Source organism: Centroberyx gerrardi, chromosome 2 (genome assembly GCF_048128805.1).
Source record: "Centroberyx gerrardi isolate f3 chromosome 2, fCenGer3.hap1.cur.20231027, whole genome shotgun sequence".
Lineage (NCBI taxonomy): Eukaryota > Metazoa > Chordata > Actinopteri > Beryciformes > Berycidae > Centroberyx > Centroberyx gerrardi.
Genome location: NC_135998.1, coordinates 16362841 through 16388426, shown reverse-complemented (window position 1 = coordinate 16388426; position 25586 = coordinate 16362841). Strand labels below are relative to the sequence as shown.

At 42.8% G+C, this 25586-nt stretch overlaps 1 protein-coding gene across 1 annotated transcript in view; it reads left to right on the top strand.

Moving 5' to 3' along the window:
* The window catches only part of unc5cb (unc-5 netrin receptor Cb), a 120361-nt gene that overhangs the window by 91030 nt on the left and 3745 nt on the right, over positions 1–25586 (top strand). The window contains exons 8-14 of the mRNA XM_071914837.2: positions 6706–6897; positions 12344–12703; positions 17400–17487; positions 17652–17823; positions 23621–23854; positions 24684–24833; positions 24955–25119. Coding sequence (XP_071770938.1) covers positions 6706–6897; positions 12344–12703; positions 17400–17487; positions 17652–17823; positions 23621–23854; positions 24684–24833; positions 24955–25119 — 1361 coding nt within the window. The remainder of the gene's footprint in view (positions 1–6705; positions 6898–12343; positions 12704–17399; positions 17488–17651; positions 17824–23620; positions 23855–24683; positions 24834–24954; positions 25120–25586) is intronic.

The window sequence follows — 25586 nt, the reverse complement described above, 5'->3', positions numbered from 1 at the left end:
ACGTACAGTATGTGTGTGTGTGTATCCATGTTTGCCTGTGTGTGTGTGTGTGTGTGTCTGTGTGCTTATTGCAGTGTTAAAAAATCGCTGGGCAAACTTTTTTTCTACTCTAAACTTCATCTACTAAGACAGTGTTTGCCCTCCATTCCCTACCAACAAACATAGTGGGAGAGAGAAAGGAGGAGAGAGAGAGAGAGAGAGAAAGAGGGAGCTGCAGCGAGCGCATGGTAACTGAGTTAAATGCAGTGTTTAGCTTAATGGAGTTTCTCTCTAATAAAGCCTTTAAGGGTGTTAGGCCCACACAGTGTCACAGATGCCTCCATCATGCGTGTAACCTACTGCAGATGGCGACTGTGACACTAATATAACACATGCTCAGTTGCTCGATGTCATGAATCTGATACAGCTGGCCATTAATGTGAGCAAGTGATCTGAGCTGCTGCTGCACCATGTGGGTGTAAACAGAGCTACCTGCAGTGTGGTATTGATATGATGTACCATGGGTTCCTGATGACATCACGGTATAGACCCTGGCTGATGTAACCCTATGCATCTGTCCAAAGAAAATACATCAGCCCAACTTGTCCATACTTTCTGAGGACTGACTGGAAAGTATGACTTAAATGCTCAGAGTGCAAAGCCCTATTATGATCAGAAGCATGCATTAGCTGATTTTATACTTAAATTTATAGTGTAGGTTACGTGTGTGTAGTGTCCAGAAACATCAGGGAGCAATCTAAGAGAAGCTTTAAGACAGACCCCTCACCCCCCCCAACACCCCCCCCCCCCCCCCCCCCCCCCCCCCACCCCACCCACCATTCCCCCTACACGCACACACACACACACACCCTCTACGACCCAGCCCATCTCAGAAACATTAGTTCTCGGTTAGATTGATGGCCAGTTTGCAGAGAATATAAAGCCGTAATGATATAGATTTAGGATCATTTCAGGGATTGATTTTTTTGGAAGCTAAGAGGGTGAAGCCACTTATGTCAATGCTAATGACCATTTCCACTAGCATTTAGGAGAACGGCCCATTATCTAAAAGCTCACATTATGGCAAATATGATTGGGAATGGAAGTTGTGTGCAATCTGAACTCACCTCGGACCACTGATCTCCTCCCTCCAGTGCAGGGCCGGGATCTGAGCAAACACGTGTCTGTGGATTCCATTGCAGCCTGATCTTATTTTCTGTTGTTTGAATTTATTTAAAACATTACAATTGTAATCCATCACAGACATTTGGCAAAGAAATTTGAGACGACCGGAGTCAGAAGTAGAGGTTGCGATGCTCAACTCCCATTGCTTTGCATTGTAAAAACACAACTGGCCCCAGTCAAAAAGGAAGGAGTTGTGTTATAATATCCTTTGTAGCTTGTTTATCACATTTAGTCTGTCAGAGAGTTCGGGGGTTGGATTTAACAAAGTTAAGTATCTACAGATTGATGTAGAGAGGTTGCACTCTGCCTGTTGAGATAGCGCTGCCCCCCTCTAACACTTCTGAGTAGACGTTCCACAGTTCACTGAAGTTGACCTGTCTAGATCTCTGTTTTGTGCTCCCTCTGTGGCCTGTCTTCCTTGATTCTGATGTTGTTTTCCAGGGCTCTGGTAACTCGCCTCTCAGACATGACATTTTCTTGACATATCGATCTACAGAAAGGGTAGAGCATACTCCAGCAAGGGCAAATGCTTTATTGCTATCAAATGCCCAAGACTGTGGAAAATCATGACTTTATGTAAGATGTACTTCTGTGCTCTAAGCAAATGAATTTATTTCAGTTTTTTTTCCAACTCTTTGGTTGGAAAGATTTGATGATAGCTAAACAAATACTTTTTGGCATATAATCACCATTTGTAGCTAACACAGAGTTACCGCTAATTAGCAGCGAAACACTCAGAAAGGTGGTAAACAGCAGTTTTTGGTAATGAAACTTATGCTTGGATATTCAAATGATGAGATTAATCTTGCCAGACTACAATATCCTTTCCTGTGGTTGGAAAGCTGCCATATTCAGGGAAGGAGCAGTTTGCTGATTAATGGCTGAAACACAGACAATGATTTCCTGTAGCAGGACTTCCCCCTTCCTCCCCAGCTCTGTGTCATGTGTAAAGAATAGTCCCTGTAGTCTGGGAGTCTATACCATCGGTTTCCTTTAGAGCCTGCCCATGAAAGCATGCCTTTACACTGGCTATACTGTAGACTCACTCAGCATGGATATAAAGTCTACAGGATGGGTTCAAATGGGCCATCAGTTAGCCTGACCCTGACAGTCACCTCCCCCTGCTCCAGCCCTGCCTCCCCTGCCTGATTACATGTATGCACCAGCCCCATCTATCAAGCCATTGATTTTCCTGTCGGTCCACTTGTCTGCCTATGGCTCTCTCCCTCTCCATAAGGACTTCATTGTTTAGCTAGTTGTTTATGGATGTCCCACGGTGACTGAATATTGTGTGTACTCTCCCTGCAACCCTCATGATGTGTGTGTTTTTTTGTGAATGTGTTTGTTAGGCTGCCTTCTATCCAACTGTTCCTCAGTGTACTCTTCACTTCTACACATAGCCTGGCCACATCTGAGCCAACAAAAACCCCAGTTGGGCCAACACCCATCTATGTTACAGGATTTATCCTCTAAATCTCTGCCCATCAACCTTCCTCCACCTCCTACTTTCCTAACATAATCATCCCTTTATCCTTAGCAGCACCCTCCACCTCTTGCGACTCTTCTTGCAGTCTTCCAGTGACAGATGCAAGGCTGTTGGTGCTATTGACTCTTATAGCCCACACTTTATCAGCCCCTCCATTCCCCTCACCTGCCAGCCTCAGCCCTAGTGCTGCTGAAGCACTAAGCCTAGCTGATGGATCACACCACCCCCTTACAGGACCTCCATGTTCCCGGCTCTTCTCATCCGTCTCCATACTCGCTACACAGATCTAGGGGAGGGGGCCAAATCAAGAAAGATCACTTTCCTGTGTCATCACTCCTACTCATGAGTTTGTTGCTGTCTCATTTGTTGAGTTTGTTTTTCTGTTGGCTTTAAATTTGATTTTCCTCATCACTCTCCCTTCGTCTCCCACCCTCCCTCCCCCTCCCTCCCCCTCTCTCTCTCCTATCAACAATCCCTTCCTCCCCTCAAGGTTCCTTATATCAGAAGTCCTCTGAGCCCAAAGACAAGAGTGATTTGGGAAATCCATGTGAGTTATTGTTTTTTGTTTTTTTTTGTTGTTGTTGTTGTTTTTTTAACGTTATTTTCACATTCAGTCTCATGTCTCTGATCTTTTGTTTTGTTATAGCAAGGACTTAATTGGCAGGATGTGCATAAGGTATTTACAGCATTTGTAAATACTGTTTCATATTGCAGTATCCGCATCAGAAAATCGTAGTACAGATGCTCCAGACATTTTGGAAACATTGCTTTTTTGCAACCATCAACTTTCCAGAAGTGGTGTTTTGCATTGAAAAAACAAAAATGAAACAACAATACTATTAATGGACAATGCATTATGAAAAAAGTATTGCTCATGTTTGCCATTGTCCTTTCCCATATCCACCCACTTTCCATCATCTGCCTTTCAGTTTTTCCACACAGCCTCCTCAGGGCGCTTCCTTTTTTTGATTTGTGCTCTGTCCTTTCTCACAGTGTGTCTGTGCTGGCCGGCTGCCTGTTCACAGCCATGTTGCCATTCTGTTACCCAGAGCTGGCACTGCCCTTTACCCTGTTGATCCTCGCTAACTTCAGCCTGACACTCTCTCTGCCTTGCCCAAAGGGAACAACGGCTCAGACGCTGAGTCTGGTAGAGAAGTTAAACCACTCTGTCTTTCACTCTGTATATCTCTCAATATTTTTCTCTCTCTGTATCTCTCTCCCTCCCTCTAAATTTCTGCCTCCACCCAGAGAATGGAGAGTGTTCAATAATCCCTTTCATTTCCATTTCTTGTACTTTTCCCCTTCCGAGAATTGCTCATGTTCAAAGGGATGTATTAATCTAAGTGATACATTTTAATGCGTACACTTAGCAGGTTGCTGCCTTTATCATCAAAGTGTGGATGGAAGATTGTTCGACTGAGGGGATATATGTTAAATAACTGCAGGGGAGCTCGGCAGAGGGAGCACAGTGAAATTACATTTTCAGACTTTCATCATTGGCTCCCTGCTTTGTTCTCCATCCATGTCTGTGCTTGAGGAGGGATTAGAGGCCTAACATATGAGGATATACTGGACCCTCCCCTTTAATGTGATGTCTATGTTAAGACTGGATAGAGAGGGTCAGGCCACACATCTTTCTGGGGACTGATTGGGGTTGAGAGAGTTGAGGTCTTAGAAATGCCTACACTCTTATATCAGAGGAAAGGAGGCTGTACTCCTTTCCTTAATGGTGGTCATACATCTTAACCTAAAGAAACTTTATCTCCTTGTTTGATTGTTTAATCCCCATGATTGTATGGCATTGTGCAGTGCCACATAAATAACCTCTCTAGCTACAGAAGTCATACTGAGATTGTGACAGAACGCTGAATAAAGTCCTGTCAAACAATTTCAGCCCATTGTTCATTTTTCTTCCTCAAAGAAAAGCCCAAGTTAGTCAGATTCAGTTTATATTGGAGGGATCGCCCAGCTGAAGGCCATTTCATTTCAGTGGTGATTCTGTAAGACCATGAACTATAATGTATTTGAATGTAACTAACTGTTAATTACAACATTTGTTTAATTAAGTTATATTTATATGGAACATCAGGCCATAACCGGAGAAAAATAAACTATGCTCCTTCACTGTTAGAGTAGATTATAATGTGATAAAAATGACAGACCTTAATTTATGTAGTTCAGTTGTCACACAAGCACTGTCCCCTCTTCTGCTTTTATTCCTTCTATTCATTTTATTCTCATTTTTGCATGGGAACACAGGAGACACAGATTGAGTGCCATCTGTATCTCTGAGAGACATGAGGCCAATTTACGTAAACGCTCAGCCATCATGCATACCCTGAAACTGTGGTGAATAGATCTATGGCTGATGCTGCCATCTACTGGTGCAGCATCTGTGCTATTTGCATAATCAAATTATCTATCTTATCAAAATGCATTTATTTTCTACATTTCACCTACTGTGTATTTATTTGCTTTGTTCTTGGTCTTTTTGTACATCCTCCTTACATGTACTGTATACACACATACATGCAGCAATACACCGTGCATACGCAAAGGCACATGCATGCACGCAAACACACATGCATACAGACACACTCACTAAATGGCATAATGACACTTTTTGCCCCTGGCATTTAGATACCTATAAAGAAGGCTTTTTTTTCCATTTGTCAGCTCGGTGACAGTGAAGGGCATTCTTTACCAAACAGCACAGAGAGCTCTGACTGTTTCAATAGACATCCATCAAAAAGGTCTGATCTGTAATGAGTGCCTGTCTCAGTCTGTGTTTCTTACAGCCATCATATCCATGCCAGGCCTACTAATCACAGAGGTTTGTCCAGCTGGAAACTGGACAGAAAGACCCTGGGAGGGAGACAGAGATGAAAGAGAAGTTGAGAAATAGAAGCTATTTCTAGATCTTATCTGCAGTGTCTAAGAACAAAGGCGGATATGTGGGAGGTAGAGGAATACTCTGAACTCCATCACAGAGTACTGTAATTTGAAGATGAAAACATATATATCACCATGTTCAGAACTTTTGATCTGGCTTGTGCGCCTGCTTGTTAGGACTATGTGTCATCGGGTTGCACTGCAGCACCCTTTTTATTAATTGCACAGTGGAGCACAGAGTTTGTTTCTTGTCGTCATGCATGTTATACAGCCCGCTCCCACACACACAATGCACAATGTCTTCTGGCAAGAAATATAAATCTGTGACTTTGTGTGTCACACTGGTCATTATTAACTTGGGGCACACAAGTCAAGACTGCTCATATAGGTGTGGCAAAGCGATACATGTGTGGTGATAGATATGTCAGTGTGCGTACATGTGTGTGTGTGTGTGTGTGCGTGTGTGTGCACATTTGCGCGTGTGTGTGCTTGTGTATGTTGTGCATCCTTGCTTTCATACTCATTTAAAGCTTATTTGTGACTAAGAGGTGTTTGTGTGTCCTTTACATCACCAGTCAATGTGAGTGTTATATGGCAAAGCTGTGATGTGAAGCATTGGCACAGGTTTGCATTAGCAACCCATAGCATTAACCTAGTAAGACAGGTTTGACTCAGCTGCCCTGGCAACGGATGGTTGTCAGTGATGATGTGAATATAAATGGGCTCAGCAATTAAATAATTAACATTTGTGACCTTCAAAAGCCCCAATGTTGTGTGTCAACCTCAGCAAATGCACAATTATCATGTTTAAATGGTAGTCCTTACCAATTGTGACAATTGGTAAAGACAAAAGCAGTGCATGTCATTGTCATTTCATCAACACCCACACTATTTGCCACAGTTGGTCATCATTAAACACAATGAAAAATTTACTTAGGGGACATAGTGTATGTATTAATTTCCCAATAGATGTGTCTGTGGTTATTAATATCCAGCTCAATCTTAAAGCAGGATATTAGTCTGCTGATAATGTCTACATCACAGCGCACCTGCTGCCTATCAAAAAAAGGTTAATGCTGTTAATATGCACTTATAAGAGATCTTAAGAGACTATTTTTTCTTCTCTCTCTCTCTTCTCCCTCCTCCCCCTACCCCCCTTCCAGTGGCCCCCAGTACAGATGACGTAGCGCTGTATGTGGGCATTGTCATAGCGGTGATCATGTGCCTGGTTATCTCCGTTGTCGTGGCGCTCTTCGTCTACAGGAAGAACCACCGGGACTTTGACTCTGACATCATGGATTCCTCTGCCCTTAATGGAGGCTTCCAGCCAGTCAGCATCAAGACTGCCCGCAAAGGTACGTGTGGTGATGGATTTTTGTGTTTATGTCTATGTGTGTGTGTTGGTTCTTGTTTTCATACTCGTACTTGTATGATTCTCTGTGTGTGAGAGGTATCCGAGTGTCATTTACATCACCAGTCAGAAGTGAGTGTCAGATGGCACACCGGTGTTGTGAAGCATTGGCAAAGCCTGGCATTAGCAACCCATAGCATTAACCTGGTGAGATATGTTTGACTCAGCTGCCCTGGCAACGCATGTGTGTCAGTGATGATGTGAATGTAAATGTGCCCTTTTGACTGCAGATGAGCAGGGAACTGGTGAGAGAAAGACAGACGGCTGCCAGGATGTTTGTGTGGGTGAGGTGATGAAACTATTAAAATGCTTGTTGTTGTGATGGGAGGCCAATCTATGCACCATCGTTAAGGCATAATAAAGCCTCTCTATGTGGCATATTCACCGGTAATTAAATTTGGGCTGGTGAGGCAGGACGTAAAAGAAGGATTGGAGGAATGAGGACAGGTGGCTGTGAGCTGGACTAAAAGACGGAAGGGAGGTAGATGGATCAGAGTAATTGGGCTGCAAATAGTCAGGCGGAGGTGTTGGTGAGAGGAGTAAGGGAAACGGGAAAAGAAGATAACAGCAGAGACGGGGAGGTGGAATTTGAAAAGAGAATTGAGAGGGATAGCTTCCACAAACAACTTCTATGGTAGCAAATACCCAGCTGCTACTTAAAAGATAGAGACAAATACTTCATCAAATGTGTTCTCTCTACCTTTGTTCCTGTCACTCTCAGACCTCACACACATCAAATGTATCTGCCAGAATCCAGCACATAACACATGAAGAAACATTTGCAAGCAAGCAAAAGACATTTAGAATCTAAAGTCCCCTCAAGGCATGTGCACCCAAACACACACTGTTAGAGGATGATGTACTCCTACTACCACTACTACTACTATTACTACTGCTACTAATGATGATGATAATAATAATTACTGCTGATCACAACACAAATGTGCAGCAACAATAATTATAAGAACACCATAGGTTTGAAAATCTACTTAACAACTCAGCAATCTTAAAATACACCTTCAAATTGAAGCCAAATGGACTAACAATAGTGCTTGCTCATGAATGCACAGTGACTAATATAACACTCCCAACAAACAAATTAAAAATACTATTATAACACAATGAGAGCGATAGCAAGAGCAAGTTTGTATATTGGGGACATGATGAGGAATTCATATGAGATACAATCTGTAAAGGTGTTTGTGCTGATATTAGCTCAAAAGAACCTTCAGAAACACTAAACTGGGGAAGAGCATTCAAATCACGATCACATGGTATAATCTTCTCATGGTCTTAATTTTGTTGATGAAGAAAATCGAAAAACTCATTCTTCAGGAGAGTGTTCATTATTGCTAATCATTGAAGCATTAAAGGAATAGTTCACCTGAAAATGAAAAATTCACTCATTATCTACTCACCCTCATGTCAGTTGAAACCTCACTGAAGTTTGTAGGACCAACACACAGCGAGTTAGCCCCTCATCTTTTCCCAAACTATTGAATCAACGGGGCCATCTTTTTACAGCTCCAAAATAAGCATAAAACGTCCATCTAATTTCTCAACACAGCTCGTGCAGCATAATCCCAGTGTTTTTTAGTCAAACGACGGTGCAAAAGTCCAATATTTACCTCATTATCTCCTGTATCCAATTCTGGACAATATACGACCAAAAATTCACAACCAGTAACAAATATAATTCATCCTCTGCTGTTTTCACTTAAGTTTCTCACAAATAAATCATGTTCCGTTTGTCTTTTTTTAACCCTTGTGTGGTGTTCGGGTCTGTGGGACCCGATTTCAATGTTTACTAAAAGAAAAATGATAAAATGAGTTATTTTTTCAACCTGAGACTCATTGGCCGTGGCTCATTTTCTGTGAAGAACTTGTAAAAGAACACAATTTCATTGAGTGCACATTGTGCACCCCCCTACACATTTATATTACATATGTGGTGTTCGGGTCCACTGGACCCGAGGGTAATAAGAGTGTGGAAAAGTGTGTGTATAGGTGCAAACAAGTAAAAATGAAACAAAAATGTTTGCTGTGTGCCTTCACTCTGTCTTCCTCCTACCTGGACCTGCTGTTTCAACATAGCACCAAGAACCTGTCTGCTCCCGCTTTTCCCACACTCTTTACCCTCTGTAGTGTGTGAAACTACACAAAATCTTGCACAATGTTATTTTGAAACAAACAGCACCCAGCCAGGTGCAAATTGGGCAAGACACATAACACATAAATAGCTTTGCGTGTGTGGCTCCTTACCACAGTCGATCAGTATGGCAAATAGAATCTCTGCTCAGAGGGCCTTGAAATCATTTTTTGCAGGGAGAGAAGCTAGTGTGGAAGGAGCGTCTTCCACTTTGGAAGATGAAGAATTTTCCGAATATGAGGATCATGTCTCTGTAAATTCGGAGTCTGACAGTGAGTTGGAAGAAGAGGATGAGATTGACCCTATTTTTACATAAATTGTTATGGCTGTATTGTTTTAAAAACCCAATAATGCTGTGGGTCCACCACACCCGCGAACATTGGGTGAATAATAAAAACATGAACACCACACAAACCTTAAGTTACTGCAGGCGACTGTGCTGCCAGCTGTGACCATACAAGCAGCACTTTGTACCAACATTTTATTTTAATATCAGACCAGGACAGCACCAGGACTGTTGATCACATGATCACATTCCCCGATGATCAATAGTAAATGAGCGCCTGACCAGTAACCACACTTACAAAAGCTGTTTATTGTGCGATTGCATTTTCGTTATGGGCTGATGAAAATGCAACAGGTCAACAGTTTAAAATACATTTGAACAATGAACAAAAAAAAATGGAGATGCAACGAGAAAAAGGGGGGAACAGGGTAATGTGGTGTTAGCTAGTGGGAGTTGTCCTCTCTGAATAGAGTGTGCTCGCTAACTGGGGACAGAAATCATACAGAGATGTAGCATAATTTGGAAGCTTTGAAAAGGAAGGGGAGGGGAGCCCTTATTGCTCTGAATGTTAGATGGAGGGATCTGGCAACTGGGACCTGGAAACTCTGGAACTTATGTGAAGGAGGTACTGGGAATTTGGTGGAGGAATCTAACAAGTCTGGACATGGGTCGGGGAAGGACCTGATCTTTGGACACAGATTGAAGGAGGGACCTGCCATCTCTGGAATAATGGTGGAGGAATGTAAGAACTCTGAATGAGGGGAGGAGGAGGAGGAGGAGGAGGAGGAGAGGTCTGGCTTCTTTGAGGAAAAGGAGGAGGGAAGCCCTTACATCTCTGGGAAAATAGTGGAGAGAAATTCAGAAATTTCTTAGTGGGGGGTGGAAAGGACCTTGATCTCCCTGAGGGAGATGGAAATGCTGCTGAGGCCCCTGTAGAGAGCTTGAAAGCCCTGGCATCTATAGAAGAGGATCAACTCTTCTCAGAGTTGGAAGTGGAGAAGCCTTCTTCTCTCAGGTGATGGTGATTTGTGATGCTCTTGACCTACACAGCTCTTAATGTTATATTTTTTTGGCAGCTTTACCTTTAAGCTCTGGGTATGTCAGTGCCTTGGCAGGGAGTTTAGTGTCCTCTTGATATGATGACACATTAGGGATATGTGCACATTTATTGAAAAAATCCAAATTGTTACCTACAGTTTGATGATATCAAGAGAAACATCCACACATGGAACTGAAGTAGAAATGGTGATTCTTGCTTCAGCTATGTTAATGACTGCCAACATTGCAGGGGCCACAAGTCCTTTTTTAGGCTTATTCAGAGTTAAGTCCATGCAGCCAGGATTTAATACCAAAACTGCACATGATGGAATTCAGATCTCAGTCTCGTCTTTTGTATTAAGCACTCCTGGGGCATTTTGCGTGTGTAGTGGGATGCCTCCAAAATACAGATTTGCCAAGAAACTTTTCATGATTCAGACTTACAACTTTTTTTTTGCAAGTTGTTTCTAGCTGTGCAATAACTTCTCTTCAGAGGAGGGGGAATAAATCGAGTGATAACATTTGAAGAAAAGCACAATACATTTATGTGCAATAATAAGCTCTTATCTAAAAGGAGTTGTGGATATAAATAAGGCAGTTTGTTTGATTCATAATAATTAAACTCACAGTTTAGTCTTGTTTCATTCAACTGATATTGATATTGATTTCCAAATGACACATACACCCCAGCCTACTACATTATCCACCACAGTCAATCCTCCACACTTAAATACAGAAGGCATCAGATTAAAAATATCTTATCATTATGAATTTATTTAATAATTATATTGATAACAGCCTCTGGATATCCAAATCAGTAGCAGCCAGATCTGATGACTGAAGATGGAATCTGATGGTGGAAAATAAACAAATAAAAATCATTAGTCTCTATATTTGCATCTGCATGGACTGACGATGTCAGCAAAATCTCTCTCATAAACCCAATAGAAACAAATCATACTAGCTTGTCCATTATATTAAAAACAAAATCTATTTTATTCTAACAAGTAAACCAATAGATAGGCCTACATTAAAAGCCTCTGTAGTCTAAATTATGCTCTTGGATGTTATAGTATAGGCTCGAGACACATATAAAACACATCAAACCCAATTTCTGGTGAAGAAAAGCCTATAAGCCACAAGATGAAAAAAGACCATGGTCATAATTTGAAATAGTACATTCTCTCACATCATTGAATACATAACATTAATGCATGAAAGGTTAACACAGCCATACTGCCTATGCCTATGAGTAGCCTAGATGACCTTTTACATAATAATAATAACAAACAACAACAATTCTACTACCACTGCTACTAGCACTAATACTACTAATTATTATAATAATAATAACAATATTGATAATACATTATTATTCCTACCATATTTGTTGTCTTATCTGAACAACTAATGCTTATGTGACTTAAATCAGCCAACTTTCATTGATATTTGTGTCATTTAGAAATGTTGTACTGTTGGAGAGCAGAGAAGGAGGAGAGGCAGTGGAGGAGTGTGAGGACAGAGAGCTCCCACTGGCCTTGCTCCACCCACTCAGCCCAGCTATTGAACATTCATCCTTGTACCTGTTGGGTAAACTGAGTGTTAGCGATGCCATCTGCTGCTCATGAATCACAGCTGAGCCTCTAAGTTCTCTCACTGAGTAATATTTCATGGTGCTGAAGTGGACTTCCTATATGAATGACAAACACAGCACACTGCAAATTAGCAGAGTGAGGCAGTAGTCTTGCTGATTGCTGCCAACACTGTATTTCCCCGGGGGTTATTGTGGATTCAAGTTGGTTCCTAACCAGTTCTCCACATCCATAGTTGGAATGTTGAGATGTGCCTACAATGATCACACTACTCTTCCTCTCTTATTGTTCTTGACTGATGTCACTTCCTTGCCTCTTCCAGCAGACCTCCTAACAGCGCCCCCTGACCTGACCTCAGCGGCAGCCATGTACCGCGGCCCCGTCTATGCCCTCCATGATGTGGCCGACAAGATCCCCATGACCAATTCCCCTCTGTTGGACCCGCTTCCCAACCTGAAGATCAAGGTGTACAACTCCTCAGGCTTGGTCACCCCACAGGATGACCTAGGAGGGGACTTTTCCTCTAAGCTGTCACCTAAGCTACCCCACTGCCTCCTGGACAACAGTGACAGCACCATGGGCCGGCGCACCCAGACCCAGACCTTGCTCCGGACCAGAGATCCGTCCTGCACCGCCCTGGGCTCCTTCAACTCTCAGGGGGGGCACCTCATCGTGCCCAACTCAGGTACAATAACATGGGCTGGGAGGGAGTGTTTTCACCTTTGTGTGTTTTGATGTTTGTTTCAGCGTATGTTCATGTTTAACCAGGCAAAATCTGTTGTGTGTTTCAGAATACACACAGATAGTGTAACGAAAGAATAGATGAGTTCTGATTCATGGAAGAGAAATAAGCTAGTTCCAGCATATTCTGTCTTAGTCTTTGTAAAAGTAATTAGTGGTCTGCGTAATTCTTGTATTTGTTGATTGGAGCTCTATGTTTTCATCCACTGAGTGGCTCTCCTTTCAGGTGCTTTATCAGCTCTCCCTCTGTTAAAGGTTTACAGAACAGCAGCATTCAGGACTTCCTTTGGTGTGTGTGTGTGTGTGTGTGTTCATGTGTATGTGTGTGCACACGCGCATAATGAAAGGATTAACACCTCTCTTGAGTATAGCCTGACATGGAGAGGAAATCATCCATCAGCCCTTCTCTCTACGTCCCAAAGGGACTGCTCTTCATTCATTCATAATGGGCTGGAGATGATGTTCTCAGCCCAAAACGTTACCCTTAAAGTGAAAATCCACCTTAACACAGAACTTGCATAATGTGATTCCTTTGATCTTTGGAAAGTTTAGTGTCGAAAAATCTCTCACAATACTAGACTCAAGAGAAACCAGGCTCTAATCTGTGATGAAATTCAGAAACACTTTATAGACCATGGGGACAATGAATGGTGGACATATAGGAATATGCTCAGAGCCTAACAATACAGAGCTCTACAATAAACTGAAAAAACTCTTTTGGGTATCAAACCTCAAATAAACATGTAGCTGCTCCATCTCTTTAAGTCACAATGAAACGAAAAATGACTTTTTCAACTTTTTAACCGTGTCATTATATACCCTTTTTAACAATAAATGCTAGAAAAAATTACAGCAATTTTATTTTTGTATATTTTTATATCAAAATCTCATTGCTTTTACTTGCTGGAAAATTGTGTATCTTTAGTTGTTATCTTTAGTTGTTATCTCATGGTGTACCAGTAGGCTTACATAAAAATTTAATACAGATTTTTGAACAATCCTGTCCCTCTGCCCCTCCCATTAAATAAAACTGCCTTTGTTTCCCTAATTGATATCCTATTGTTCCTTTTCACTCAGCCTTCACCCTCTAATGGGGCTCTATTGGCTTCGCCACTCATCTGGTTGCCTCAGCGCACTGAAATATGTGCTGTCGACCAGCTACAGCCAGCTAGGCAAGGGAAGAGCAGGCTGTTCAAAATAATACTCGCTCTCTTTCCAGCCCGCCTGCTCTGCAGATGTCAGTGCACATGTGGACATTATTGAGAGCAGGCCGGTGGCAAGACCGACGGTTTTCCACACAGCAATTGCCAATTGGTCTGTGCGTTACCGGCCCTTTCAAATTCAGCCACATTCTGCCCTCGCTGGTCACCTTGCAAGTGAACATAACCGCTCTAAAAAAAGGGAAAGAAAGAGCTGCCCACACTCTGTCATCTCTTTGCACAAAACATGACTTGCGGGTTAGTTGTCTCTCTCTGAGTCCCCACTCCACCGGCCACATAGGCTCAAGTGTTGAGTACAGCAAGGTCTCACAGAGGACCCATTCCTGCTGCCTTCCTCGAACAGCCGGCCCAGCTGAGACTGAAGCCTGTCGGCAGGTCTCGTTTTTAGTCAACCTCCCTCCCGGCTACAGCCGGCTACAGCTGGTATGTCTATTGTGGTTCACCAGTTGTAGAGGGGACTGGCGCATTCTACACTTCAAATGTGATATGTTCTGCCACACCACAGTGGGAATTGCCTTTGACGACGCTGCTGGCATTGATGTCGGAGAGTGAGTGATCTGTGCACACTATATGTCCACCCCAGTTGTTTACTGGTGAGAGGGGATTTGGGTGGCGCTACACTCAGACAAACCCTGTCCTTTACCCCTAAGAACATCAAAAGTTCTTTTAGGTCCAGAACGATTCAGCTGGATGCATTTTACCCTTCTCCCCATGCTGAAGAGAGGGGGGAGAGTCTGTGCCAGTGCATGCATTGGCATGCAATGTGGAGCACACAGATACACTGAGACGCACACAACAGTTGCCTGTGTGGTATGGGGACAGGGTGGCCAGCAAGCCCCTGTCAAAAGAGAGGCTTGCTCACTGGCTTTTTGATGGCATTTCACAAGCTTATGTGTCAGTGGGCAGAGACACTCCAGTGGCTACACATGCGCATTCTACATGGAGCGTAGCAGCGTCAATAGCATTATTCAGTGGAATAAGTGTAGAGGAGATTTGCACAGTGGCGTCATGGTTGACACCCTACCCGTTCATCAGATTTTATCTTTTGGATGTGTCAGGGTCTTTCTCTGGGTCTGTGCTCACCCCTGGGACACAGAACTTGTGATGAGGAGGAGTTATCGTGATGGTGTCTTATAATGTTGTGATATTGGTAAGACTAATCACTAAGCTGGTCATGCTGTAGACCCATGAGGGGCATACCATGAGGTTTGTTCCCTTACCACTGCCTAATGTGTAAGAGAGCGACATGACTGGTATACTTGTTTGCACAATTGCAGTCAATCAGGCTTCTGATACGGCATGTTGTCGGCATGTTATTGTCACAGCGGGCGGAGTAGACTGGTTTCGCCCCCTCCCCATTAGAAGGCAAAGCCTGTGTGAAATAGAACAGTAGTTACGCATGGTAACTCTAGTTCTATGATCACAGGTGGAGCCCTCTAACGAGTCACCCTGCTGCTCCACAGATTAGAGGTACGCTTGCCTTATACAGGCTGAGAAGCCATAGGGTTGTGTAGGCTCATCCTGATTGGCTGAGTAAGTGCATGCAAATATAAGTGCACTGAGGCAACTAGACGAGTGGCTAAGCCAATAGACCACTGTTTGAAGGCTCCGCCTGTCATCATAGAACTAGAGTTACCATGCGTAACTATTGGTTTACACCATCGGCCACTTTTGAATGATCCTTCCCCACATTATGTCCCGCCCCAACATCCTGACGTCCAGAAAGACGTCCAATTATGAAAGACGTCCAATTATGAAGGTTAGAAGCCCTCAAAATGGCGTTTCAATGTGACTTTAATGGCATCACAGATTAGTGATCAGTTTGATACATTTGTTTCTAGCTTTAGGAGAGTGTTGTTAACCTTTCACAAATACTGATTAAACAGCCCAAGATCATTGGAATATAATACTATATATAATGCTATTTGTGGAATGTGTTCTATCTGTGCGCCTGCGTCTGCACTGTTCCTGACTCCACACACCATGTGGACTACCTTACCTTGATACACACACAGATGTGGCTTTGAAACAATATGCTAAACCATATGTAGTCTATCAGAGTATGGCTTACACACACAGTGTGACAGGCGTTGATGGATACCTGGGTGTGTGTATTAGAAGAACTGAAGCCAAGGTGTACTGTTTCAGGCCGCTTACATTAGCTATGCTGTCCTCACATCAAACACATGTGGGCTGTTTGTAACATGCCACAGATGCATGTTGACAGGCATAGAAAAACAGGCTGAGACATTAAAGGATACACCAACTTCTCAAGTTACTTAAGTTTTTTTTGGGAAAAATGCCTTCAGCCGCTGGTAGTGCTTAGCCACCTCATCATGTTACATAGGCAGAGGGAGAGGAAAGAGCACATTTGTCATTTGATCTGTTCGTGTGTCTGGGTAATGAAATATTTTGTGGCACTGACAGTCTGGCTGTTTGGTATTTTGCATCCTAAAATGCATTTCCCATCTCTTTGAAGCCTTAGTGTGAGGGAGAGTGGCAGTGTGGTAGATGTCCCTGTGGTAGAATTGTGATTGCCTTGCTAGCTAGCAAGAGGAGCTGTCTGTCACCTTTTGAAAAGTTCAGTACAAGGACATGGGAAATCAATGAGCTATCTGAGAAACCCAAGAGAGAGAGAGAGAGAGAGAGAGATAGAGAGAGAGATAGAGAGAGAGAGAGAGAGTGTATGTATGTGTGTGTGTGTGTGTGTGTGTGTGTGTGTGTGTGTTGGGGGGGGGGGGGGGGGGTGTCCTAAAAAAACACATTGGACAGAGCATCATATCAAATCAATCTGAGATGGAAAAATGTAAATCATGCAGGCTCCAGTTCTAGCACGGCAATATGAGAATGTTATGAAGAGTAGAGAGATCATTGATTTTAGAAATGAAATGTCACATCATTTTCCTATGCCATAGGAGAAGGCGGTAAAGTGCCATAGTTTTTATATTTGGGACTGAGGGGAAGTGGTATGATTATTATAGCTCTCCCAGAAAAATAATTATAGCTTTCACCGGGGCTTTAACTCCTCATTACTAGTGCAGCATTGCATTAAGATATGATATATGGCCATTATCCGTAAAATAGTTAATTTGTCACCTTTTCTATAGAAAGAACAAATATCAAGGATCTTAATTTCCATTTATATACCTCATAGGGTTTGTTTTGGACATTCATACCTTGAAAAAAAAATACCTAGGCTATATCATACAACTTTTCTCAGCCTTTGGTTGTGCTGGCCTCCTGTCCCTCTCTGTGCCCTCACTGCCTTTGGCACTTAGCAGCAGAAACATAGTAAACACAATCATGACAGGCATTGACAGGACAAATAGCTGTAAGGACTCCTCTGGTGTACATGGCAACTCACAACTCTTATGTATGCTTGTATCTATGTGTGTCTGTGTGTGTCTCTGTGTTCTCCAGGGGTAAGTCTGCTGATTCCAGCGGGGGCCATTCCTCAGGGCAGAGTGTATGAGATGTATGTGACGGTTCAGAGGAAGGACAACATGAGGTACGCAGAGCTGCCTGCCACAGCAACGCCCCAGATCTGTTTACCCCTGTCAGCACCACCATGTCTCACATACACTGGGACTGCTATCATATCACTACTAAACAGCATGTGTATGTGTGTGCACGTGTGTGTGTGTGTGTGTGTTTTTCTCTGTGCACCTCCAGGCCATCAGTGGAAGACGGCCAAACAGTGCTGAGCCCAGTGGTGAGCTGTGGGCCCCCTGGGGCCTTGCTGACCCGGCCCGTCATCATCACCATGCACCACTGTGCCGTGTCTGACAGCCAGCAGGATTGGCTGATCCAGCTCAAGAGCCAATCACAGCAGACCCAGTGGGAGGTGAGCTGTGCGATGCTCAAGGAAAACACTGTGGGGTGGTAGATTATAATGTCTATCACGGAGGTTGAGTTTGCAAGTGTGTTTTTGACAGTTGGAACCAAATCAGCATAATGTTATTTTGAGGTAGCGGGGACTATTGAATAGATGTGGTTGCCCCCTAAAAAGGAGGCACAGGGATAATGTATCCACTAGATAATGTATGTTGGTTGACTGAAAAATTCTGCTTAACATTAAAAAAACAGACTACAAGAGTGAAAGGAAAGAGAAAAGGGATTGTGGAAAACAAAATGTTGAGTTGGCATGGGACAATAGATAGAATGGAAGAAGGGGGTTGAAAGGATGAAGGTAGTTAACTTCCCCTACCAGGTTTGTGAGGCTCAACACACAGAGAAAAACCCTATTACAGACAGGTGCTGAAAAAGTAAACCTCTGATAGCAGGAAATGGGCTGGGACTGTTTTTTCCCCAGACTGTTCCTTGTACTTTAATAAATGTTTATTTGTGTTTGTGTGTGTGTGTGTGTGTGTGTGTGTGTGTGTATGTGCGTGCGCACGTATTTGTGTTTTTGGCACTCCTGTGCCTGCAGGCTCCATCATTAACAGTGCTGATGATGATAAGTTGTGTTGCTGTGGGCAGCAGTGTGAATGCCTTCTGCCTATCTTCTCTCTCTCTCTTTTTTGCTCAGTTTGCTCCCTTTTTCTCTCTCTTTCTGTCTCTCTCTCCCTCTCTCTCTCTCTCTCTCTCTCTCTCTCTCTCACACACACACACACACACACACACACACAAACAAACAGTCTAATTACCAAAAGGAGATAAAATGTAGAGAAACTATGCATCTGCCATAACAGAAACTGCTTAGAACTGGTTAGCAATGGTCCAGTTGTCATCTCTCTCTCCATAGCTGTAGATTTCAAATATTTGTATCTACAGTACACCTAACATAATAATAAGATGAAACTTCTCATAGGCAGTTATAAGTATTTCCCTCTCACCTGTCAAGAGAGAATGTGTCACATTTCAGTAATAAGAATTTCTTCATGACCTTTGTTCCATGTGTCTTCCAGAGGCTACTAGCCATCACAGGCCTGGCTAGTTGATTTTCTTCCCTCTCTTACAGCCAAGACACTATTATTGGAATCCAGCTACTTAGCAACTGCCTATATACAATATATGGCCTTCTGTCAGTTCATCATTGAATAGTGGCTTGAATAGCATCCTTTTTAGGAACTCTTTGCACAATTTCTACCACTGACATAATGCTATGGCATGTAGACCAGAAAAAAACTGCCAGAACGGCCCACATGTCGTTGTGACTTTGATGAATTGCCCGGGAGCAGCCAATAAAGCTCAGTGTAAGCTGAGTATTTTAGGGCAGAAATAACTATTGATTATATCTCTTGCCTGTCAGAAATGCGGATGGTAATATCCAGGGTGACGGCAACTTGCTTTATATGAGCTTCTCTACCCACTGTGACCAACACCAAGGCATATGTGTGCTAGTGTGAAATATTGCTTCATATGACATGCTCTGTCAAGATATATATTCATCATCACAGTAGAAACAGGAGCGAGAGAGGAGGGGAGACAGACACTTGTTTGGAGAAACTTATAATGTGCAAATATTTGTTTATATTATCATCACCCAGCGTGAATAATCATCAATTCCACTGGAACGCTTCCAGACATTCATGACCCCACACCCCCACCCCCAACCCCCACCCCCACCCCGCCCCTGCACCACCACCCACACACACACACACACACACGCAGTGCCATAGAGGAAACATGGTTGTGTGATGATGATAAAGACAGCAGGTCATAATGAGGAACATGTGGGGCTTTCTGCATCAGTAATTCTCTTACAAAGATTTATCCTCCTACGCCACTAAGAAATCTCCACTGATGAATGCAGAGAAAAATTTGTGAATAAATTACAGTGTGTGTTTGTTTGTGTGTGTGCGTATGTGTGTGCGAGCGCGTGCATGTGCTTACATGTTTGATTGTGTGAGCTCGCACACGTGTGTATTAAGCCGAAGCCTACTTTTCCACTGTATGTTCTAATTATCCCCCCAATAAGGAGCCCTAGTGCCATCCCCCAGGAGCAGTTAAAGAGTCTAATGATCAGCCATAATACTGCTGTTAAACGGCCTAGCTCACAATAAAATACTGTAATTCCTCTTCTGTCTCTCATAATGGGCTGAATTAATGCCAATGTGCTGCTCACAGGAGTGTTAGGATTAGAGAGAGAGAGAGAGAGAGAGAGAAAGACACACATAGAGAGAGAGAGAGCAAGAGAGAGAGAGCAAGATGAAGAGAGATCAAGAGAGAGGGTGATATATATATATATATATATATATATGTATAGAGAGAGAGAGGGAGAGAGGGAGAGAGAGAGGGACAGAGGACAGAGAGAGAGACAGACAGACAGAAGAGAAAGAGAGAGAGAAAGACAGAGAATCAAAGGGAGAGAGCAGCCCAGGCCTCCTCAGCCCAGACACCCATAATGAAAGAGAAATATGCCCTGGCATGAGCACTATTACAGGGGTCAACTACAAATGGTCTGGATACTCACTCTCCCATTAGCTCACATACACAATGGTGGAGTGTCAGACATTACTAAGGCCATGACCATAGGATGCGTTTTTCTGCTGCTCAAACGCAAGGCGCAGCATGTGAGCATCGCCAGTAACAAAGAGAGCAAGAGCTCAAAGAGTTCAAGGAGTATGGCTTTAACATTTGTTAGCATGACCGGATTCACATTACAGATATCTGTCATTCATTAATGACTAGTTAAAATGCTAATTTAAGATATCACTAATTTTGACTAGTCAAAATATATTCATAGATATCTTGAATTATCATTGCGACTAGTCAAAATGCAATTGTAGATATCAAAAAGATGTGTCATTTTCACTTCAGACAATCCGTACATGCTCTTCAGTCCAAGAAGTGGAGTGCTTATTGAAGAGAAACATGCACAAAACATGAGCATAACAACAACCAATGACCAATTGTGTCTGCTATTGAAAAGAGGTTAAGTATTTCATTTCAGACTGGAAATAATTTAATCTTGTACTAGTTTATGGCTTAGTTTGCAAGACCAATATCCATTGTGAAGCTTCACATCAGTCACGTCATGCACAACAGATTTGTATATATAATAATCCTAACTGAGAGGTCTGAAAATCATTTTGACTAGTCAAAACAGAATTACAGATATCTCCGATTATCATTCTGTACGTGTGATGAGTCCATTGAAGATATCTGTGACGTCATTATCTTAAAAGATATTTTGACTAGTCAAATGTAATAATAATATCTTAATAATAATATCTTTAATTATCATTCTTACTAGTCAGATCGTAATTGCAGATATCTTGAATTACCATTCTGACTGGTCACATTATAATTATGACGAGTCAAATTGCATTTGTAGATATCTATAATGTAATTATGGATAGTCAAGCCCAACCATTTTATGTTAAAAACGGCTTGCCATACATGGAGCATTACATTATTCTGGTTGCCATGCGACTGTCTATGTAAGCTAACCTTAAGTAAAAAATGGGATAATGTTGAAAAGAAAAATGGACAAGAAAGTTAGAGATAGCTCTGCTTGTGTTTGAGGAAGAGAATGATGAACCATTCGATACTGAGGATGGAGTTAAAGTTGGGATGTAGTTGTAGTTAAAGTTAACGTTACTCACAGGGAAAAAGTATACATCCCTCTATGCGTGGCTAGTTTTTTCTCTCTGTCTGACACTGATGTAGTGTGTGATGTGAATAAAGTTGAGACATGTTCAGCGTGCCCAGGACAGCGCCTACTGCAACCAAACCATTGAAAATAACTGATAAAAGGCACAGGCGTGTTCAAAAATGCATCCTATGTGAAAGCCTAATATACACACACCAAGTGTACATTTCCAAAGGACACAGCTTGTATTCACACACACACACACACACACACACACACGCTTTATTTCTGACTTTGACTCTCCACTTTAAGTTCAGATGGCGGATTATAAAGACCGCCTCATTGACTTGTTTGAATGTGATTGGTGATGAGAGTCAGCTATTGGATAGGATAGCCAATCAGCTGATAGCGTGCACGACTTCAGTGTTCTGCCAGAACTAACACCATGCTCCATTTGTGTGTGTGTGCAGCTATAACGTGAGTTGTGTATAGTTTATGTTTGTTGGGGGGAAATTAGTTATGTAGTTATAGAGCCTCCAAGTTGAAGGTTGTTGTTGCTCTGCTGTGCCCTTCTAACATGTGCCTATGTGCCTTCCCCTGTGTAAAATGTTAAACTAGCACAGGGGGGTAACAAGGTGAATTGTTTAGCACACTGTTGGTTCTGTGTTGCCTTGCTGTTCTCTAATTGGTGAGATGAATGCATTTGCACAAAACTTTGTGTAAAGCTTGGTCATGGGGCAAGGAAGAACTGATAAACTTTTCACACTGGCCAAATGGGGGCGTGGCGGTGGGCATGGCTTCTCATAAAAAGGCATATAACTTCTGAATGGATTCACATAACACTATCAATCACCTATCAATTGCCTATCAGCAAATATAAGGAAAGGCAAACCCTCCATTATTGGCCCAATCAAGCAACATGGGGGCACTGGAGAGCTCATATCCGGTTTAGACATATCCGCCCTGCCAATTTTTCCAAAACTTGGTCCAGTGGTAGAAGGGCAGCACTAATGGTAACTGAACAGATATAGAGCTGATTGGTCATGTGGTGTTACGATAATCGGCTAAAATGCTATAAATAAGCTAAAATTTGATCAGAAATATCTCATGTCCCATTTCAGGTCCAGTCATGAAAACGTGTGCATCTCTCAATGTGAAACAAGTTGGTAATGTGGCATGGAAGAAATAATTAACTTTTGGTGAAAATCCAATGTGTGGAACTGGTATATATTGACAATTGCACAGCGTTGGTGGAGGTATGCGCTCTACTGAGTGCCATTTAGTTCATGCTTTGGTCTGAGTACCTCACAGTACCTCACAGATATTTGATTTGCCTCTGGGTTGAATAATCTAGATGTGAATTGTAATTTTCTATATTCCAGAACCACACATACTTCAAGTATCAATTGAGAATGACAAGCGAGTGTTGATTGAGCGGGAGTGACTAATACCGTAAAACTGTATTTTGGCATCCTGGCTACGTTCTGATACCCTGCAGGGGGGCAGTTCCCATAACCAGTTTTTTAGTAATTTCAACAGGGAAGCTTTTCAGGCTCAACGTTGTTACACACACATAACACACTCACACCTGGATCAACTAAACGCTTGTGTGGGCGCTAAAGCTTTTGTGCTCGTCAAAGTGAAAGAATCTTATCTACTATTTGTTGAACAAGAATTTAAAATAGGGAGGGAACAGTGACAGACTTTTTGTGATTTTTACCTATTTGATATGCATATTGGGGGTTGTCAGATATTATGTGCCAAAATTGAGGAGGAGATTATTCAAATGACTTACTGCATCTGTTGTACTAAGCCAGAAAGCATTAATTTCAAGTTGAATTGTGTATGCCTAAAGAATGCATGCCTCACCTTTTCATTATGCACCAACTTGGCCTACTGTGGACTGCTGAGCTGCTCCTATAGGGCTGAAAAGAATGGACGGATGGATAGCACCCCTCTGAGATCAGGGCCTCAGTACCTACATGCAGCCTTCATTTTGTGTCACACAGATGAGGACACGCACAAATCCTTTCTTCCTTTCTTTCCCTGTCTCCCACACTTAAAGTTATTTCCCTTTTTTTCCCTCTTCCTCTCCACACTCAAGGATGTGGTGGTGGTAGGAGAAGAGAATTTCACCACACCATGCTACATCCAAATGGATGATGAGGCCTGCCACATCCTGACGGAGACCCTAGGGACCTACTGCCTCGTGGGCCAATCTCTCAGCGCTGCCACCACCAAGCGCCTCAAACTAGCCATCTTTGGCCCCGTCACCTGTCCTGCCATGGAGTACCACATAAGAGTCTACTGCCTGGACGACACGCAGGACGCACTCAAGGTAAGCGCCGCGGGCTGCGTTTATGTGACTGAATATATGTGTGTGTGTGTGTGTGTGCATTTATCCGTCCTTGTGTCTCTGTGAAGGAGTTAAAGGTTATGTAGCAGAAAGAAAATGTGTTTGTAAGCATTAATAATGTTTTTGAGTTTGTCTTTTTGACTGAGTTGTTAGTGTGAATGTGTGTGTGTGTGTGTGTGTGTGTAGGCGTAGCCAGCAGATGACATGTGGGAGGCAGAATGGGAAGTCTTTGTGTCGGTATACCGCAATAAGGGGAGAAAGGCGCATGCATTTGAATAGAATCTCCATTGCCAATTCCTAGAGAAATGTAGCTGCTGTGCCATCAAATAAAAAACATATTTATCCCCCTTGCTCCACTGTTGTCCTCACCTCAACTTTGTTTAATACCTCCATCCACCTACATGGAGGAGCGATAAGGAAGGATTATTATATTGGGGAGGAATATTGTACACGGTTATTAGGTTTGAGAGTGGGTAATGAGAAGTGATAGCGATCTAGCTGGATGGACATTCAAGACGGTTTCAGATGGCTGGTCTAGACTCACTTCATAAAGCCTGCAGAGAATGCCTTGAATTTACTACGCAAAACTGGTACATTTGATTTGTAAATTTCCACTGAAGCAGCTCTAGCAAATTGCACAACTGGCTACGGCAACACTTTTTTTTAGAAGCAAAGTAAATGAAAGAGAGAGAGTAAAAAGTAAAAAGGAAGCTGCAGCACTTTCAAACCCCTCCCCTGAGGTCAGTAGGCATGGTGTTATGTTATCTTTTGGTACGCATTAATCTTGATGAGTGTGTGTTTGTATATTTAGGAAGTCCTGCAGATGGAGAAGCAGATGGGCGGGAAGTTGCTGGATGAACCAAAGACCCTCAGCTTTAAAGATAGCACCCACAACCTGAGACTTTCCATCCACGATGTCCCCCACACACTGTGGAAGAGTAAGCTACTAGCCAAGTACCAGGTAAACTAGTCATATACCCTCGCAGAAAAAACACATCATGCATACACACAGTGTGGCAGGCTGCTTTCTGACAAGTCGAGTAACCCATATGCCCTCCTCACTTATCTCACTTTCTCTGCAGGAGCTTTCCTTTCAGCAAGTGTGGAGTGGGTCTCAGAGGAACCTCCACTGTAGCTTTACCCTGGAGCGGTTCTGTCCCAGCACTGTGGACCTGGCCTGTAAGCTGTGTGTGCGCCAGGTGGAGGGTGAAGGACAGATTTTTCAGCTGGACACCACACTCTCAGAGGTACAGTAGGGTGACATATATTCTTGGCTAAATCAAGCTCAAACGCCAAGTTTAATTTTTAATAGCATAAAGTAATGATTCACCTTGTCAGGATATGTGCACCATGGGAATGTTCTGAATTTCGATAGAAATCTTTAATGTTCTGAAGATGACTTTTAAGCCCCTTTTTTCAGTGTGAATTTTGTTTGCATTCAGGGATAATGCAGAGCACTGTTCATCTGGCATGGAGCTAATACATTTCCTCCTCTACTTTACTCGCCCTATCGCTCTATTGTGTGAGGGGCTGGAATGAGTTTACTCTTTCTCCCATTTCCTCTGCTTCTTATTGCTATGTTCACATGGACAGATAGGACAGGGAGTCTTGACCCTACAGCCTTCATCTAGTCTTGCCTATGATAGGCCCATGCAGAGCACAGGGGAGCAGAGGGGGAATAATCACCCTTCAGTCGCGCTGTGGTTGCTTCACA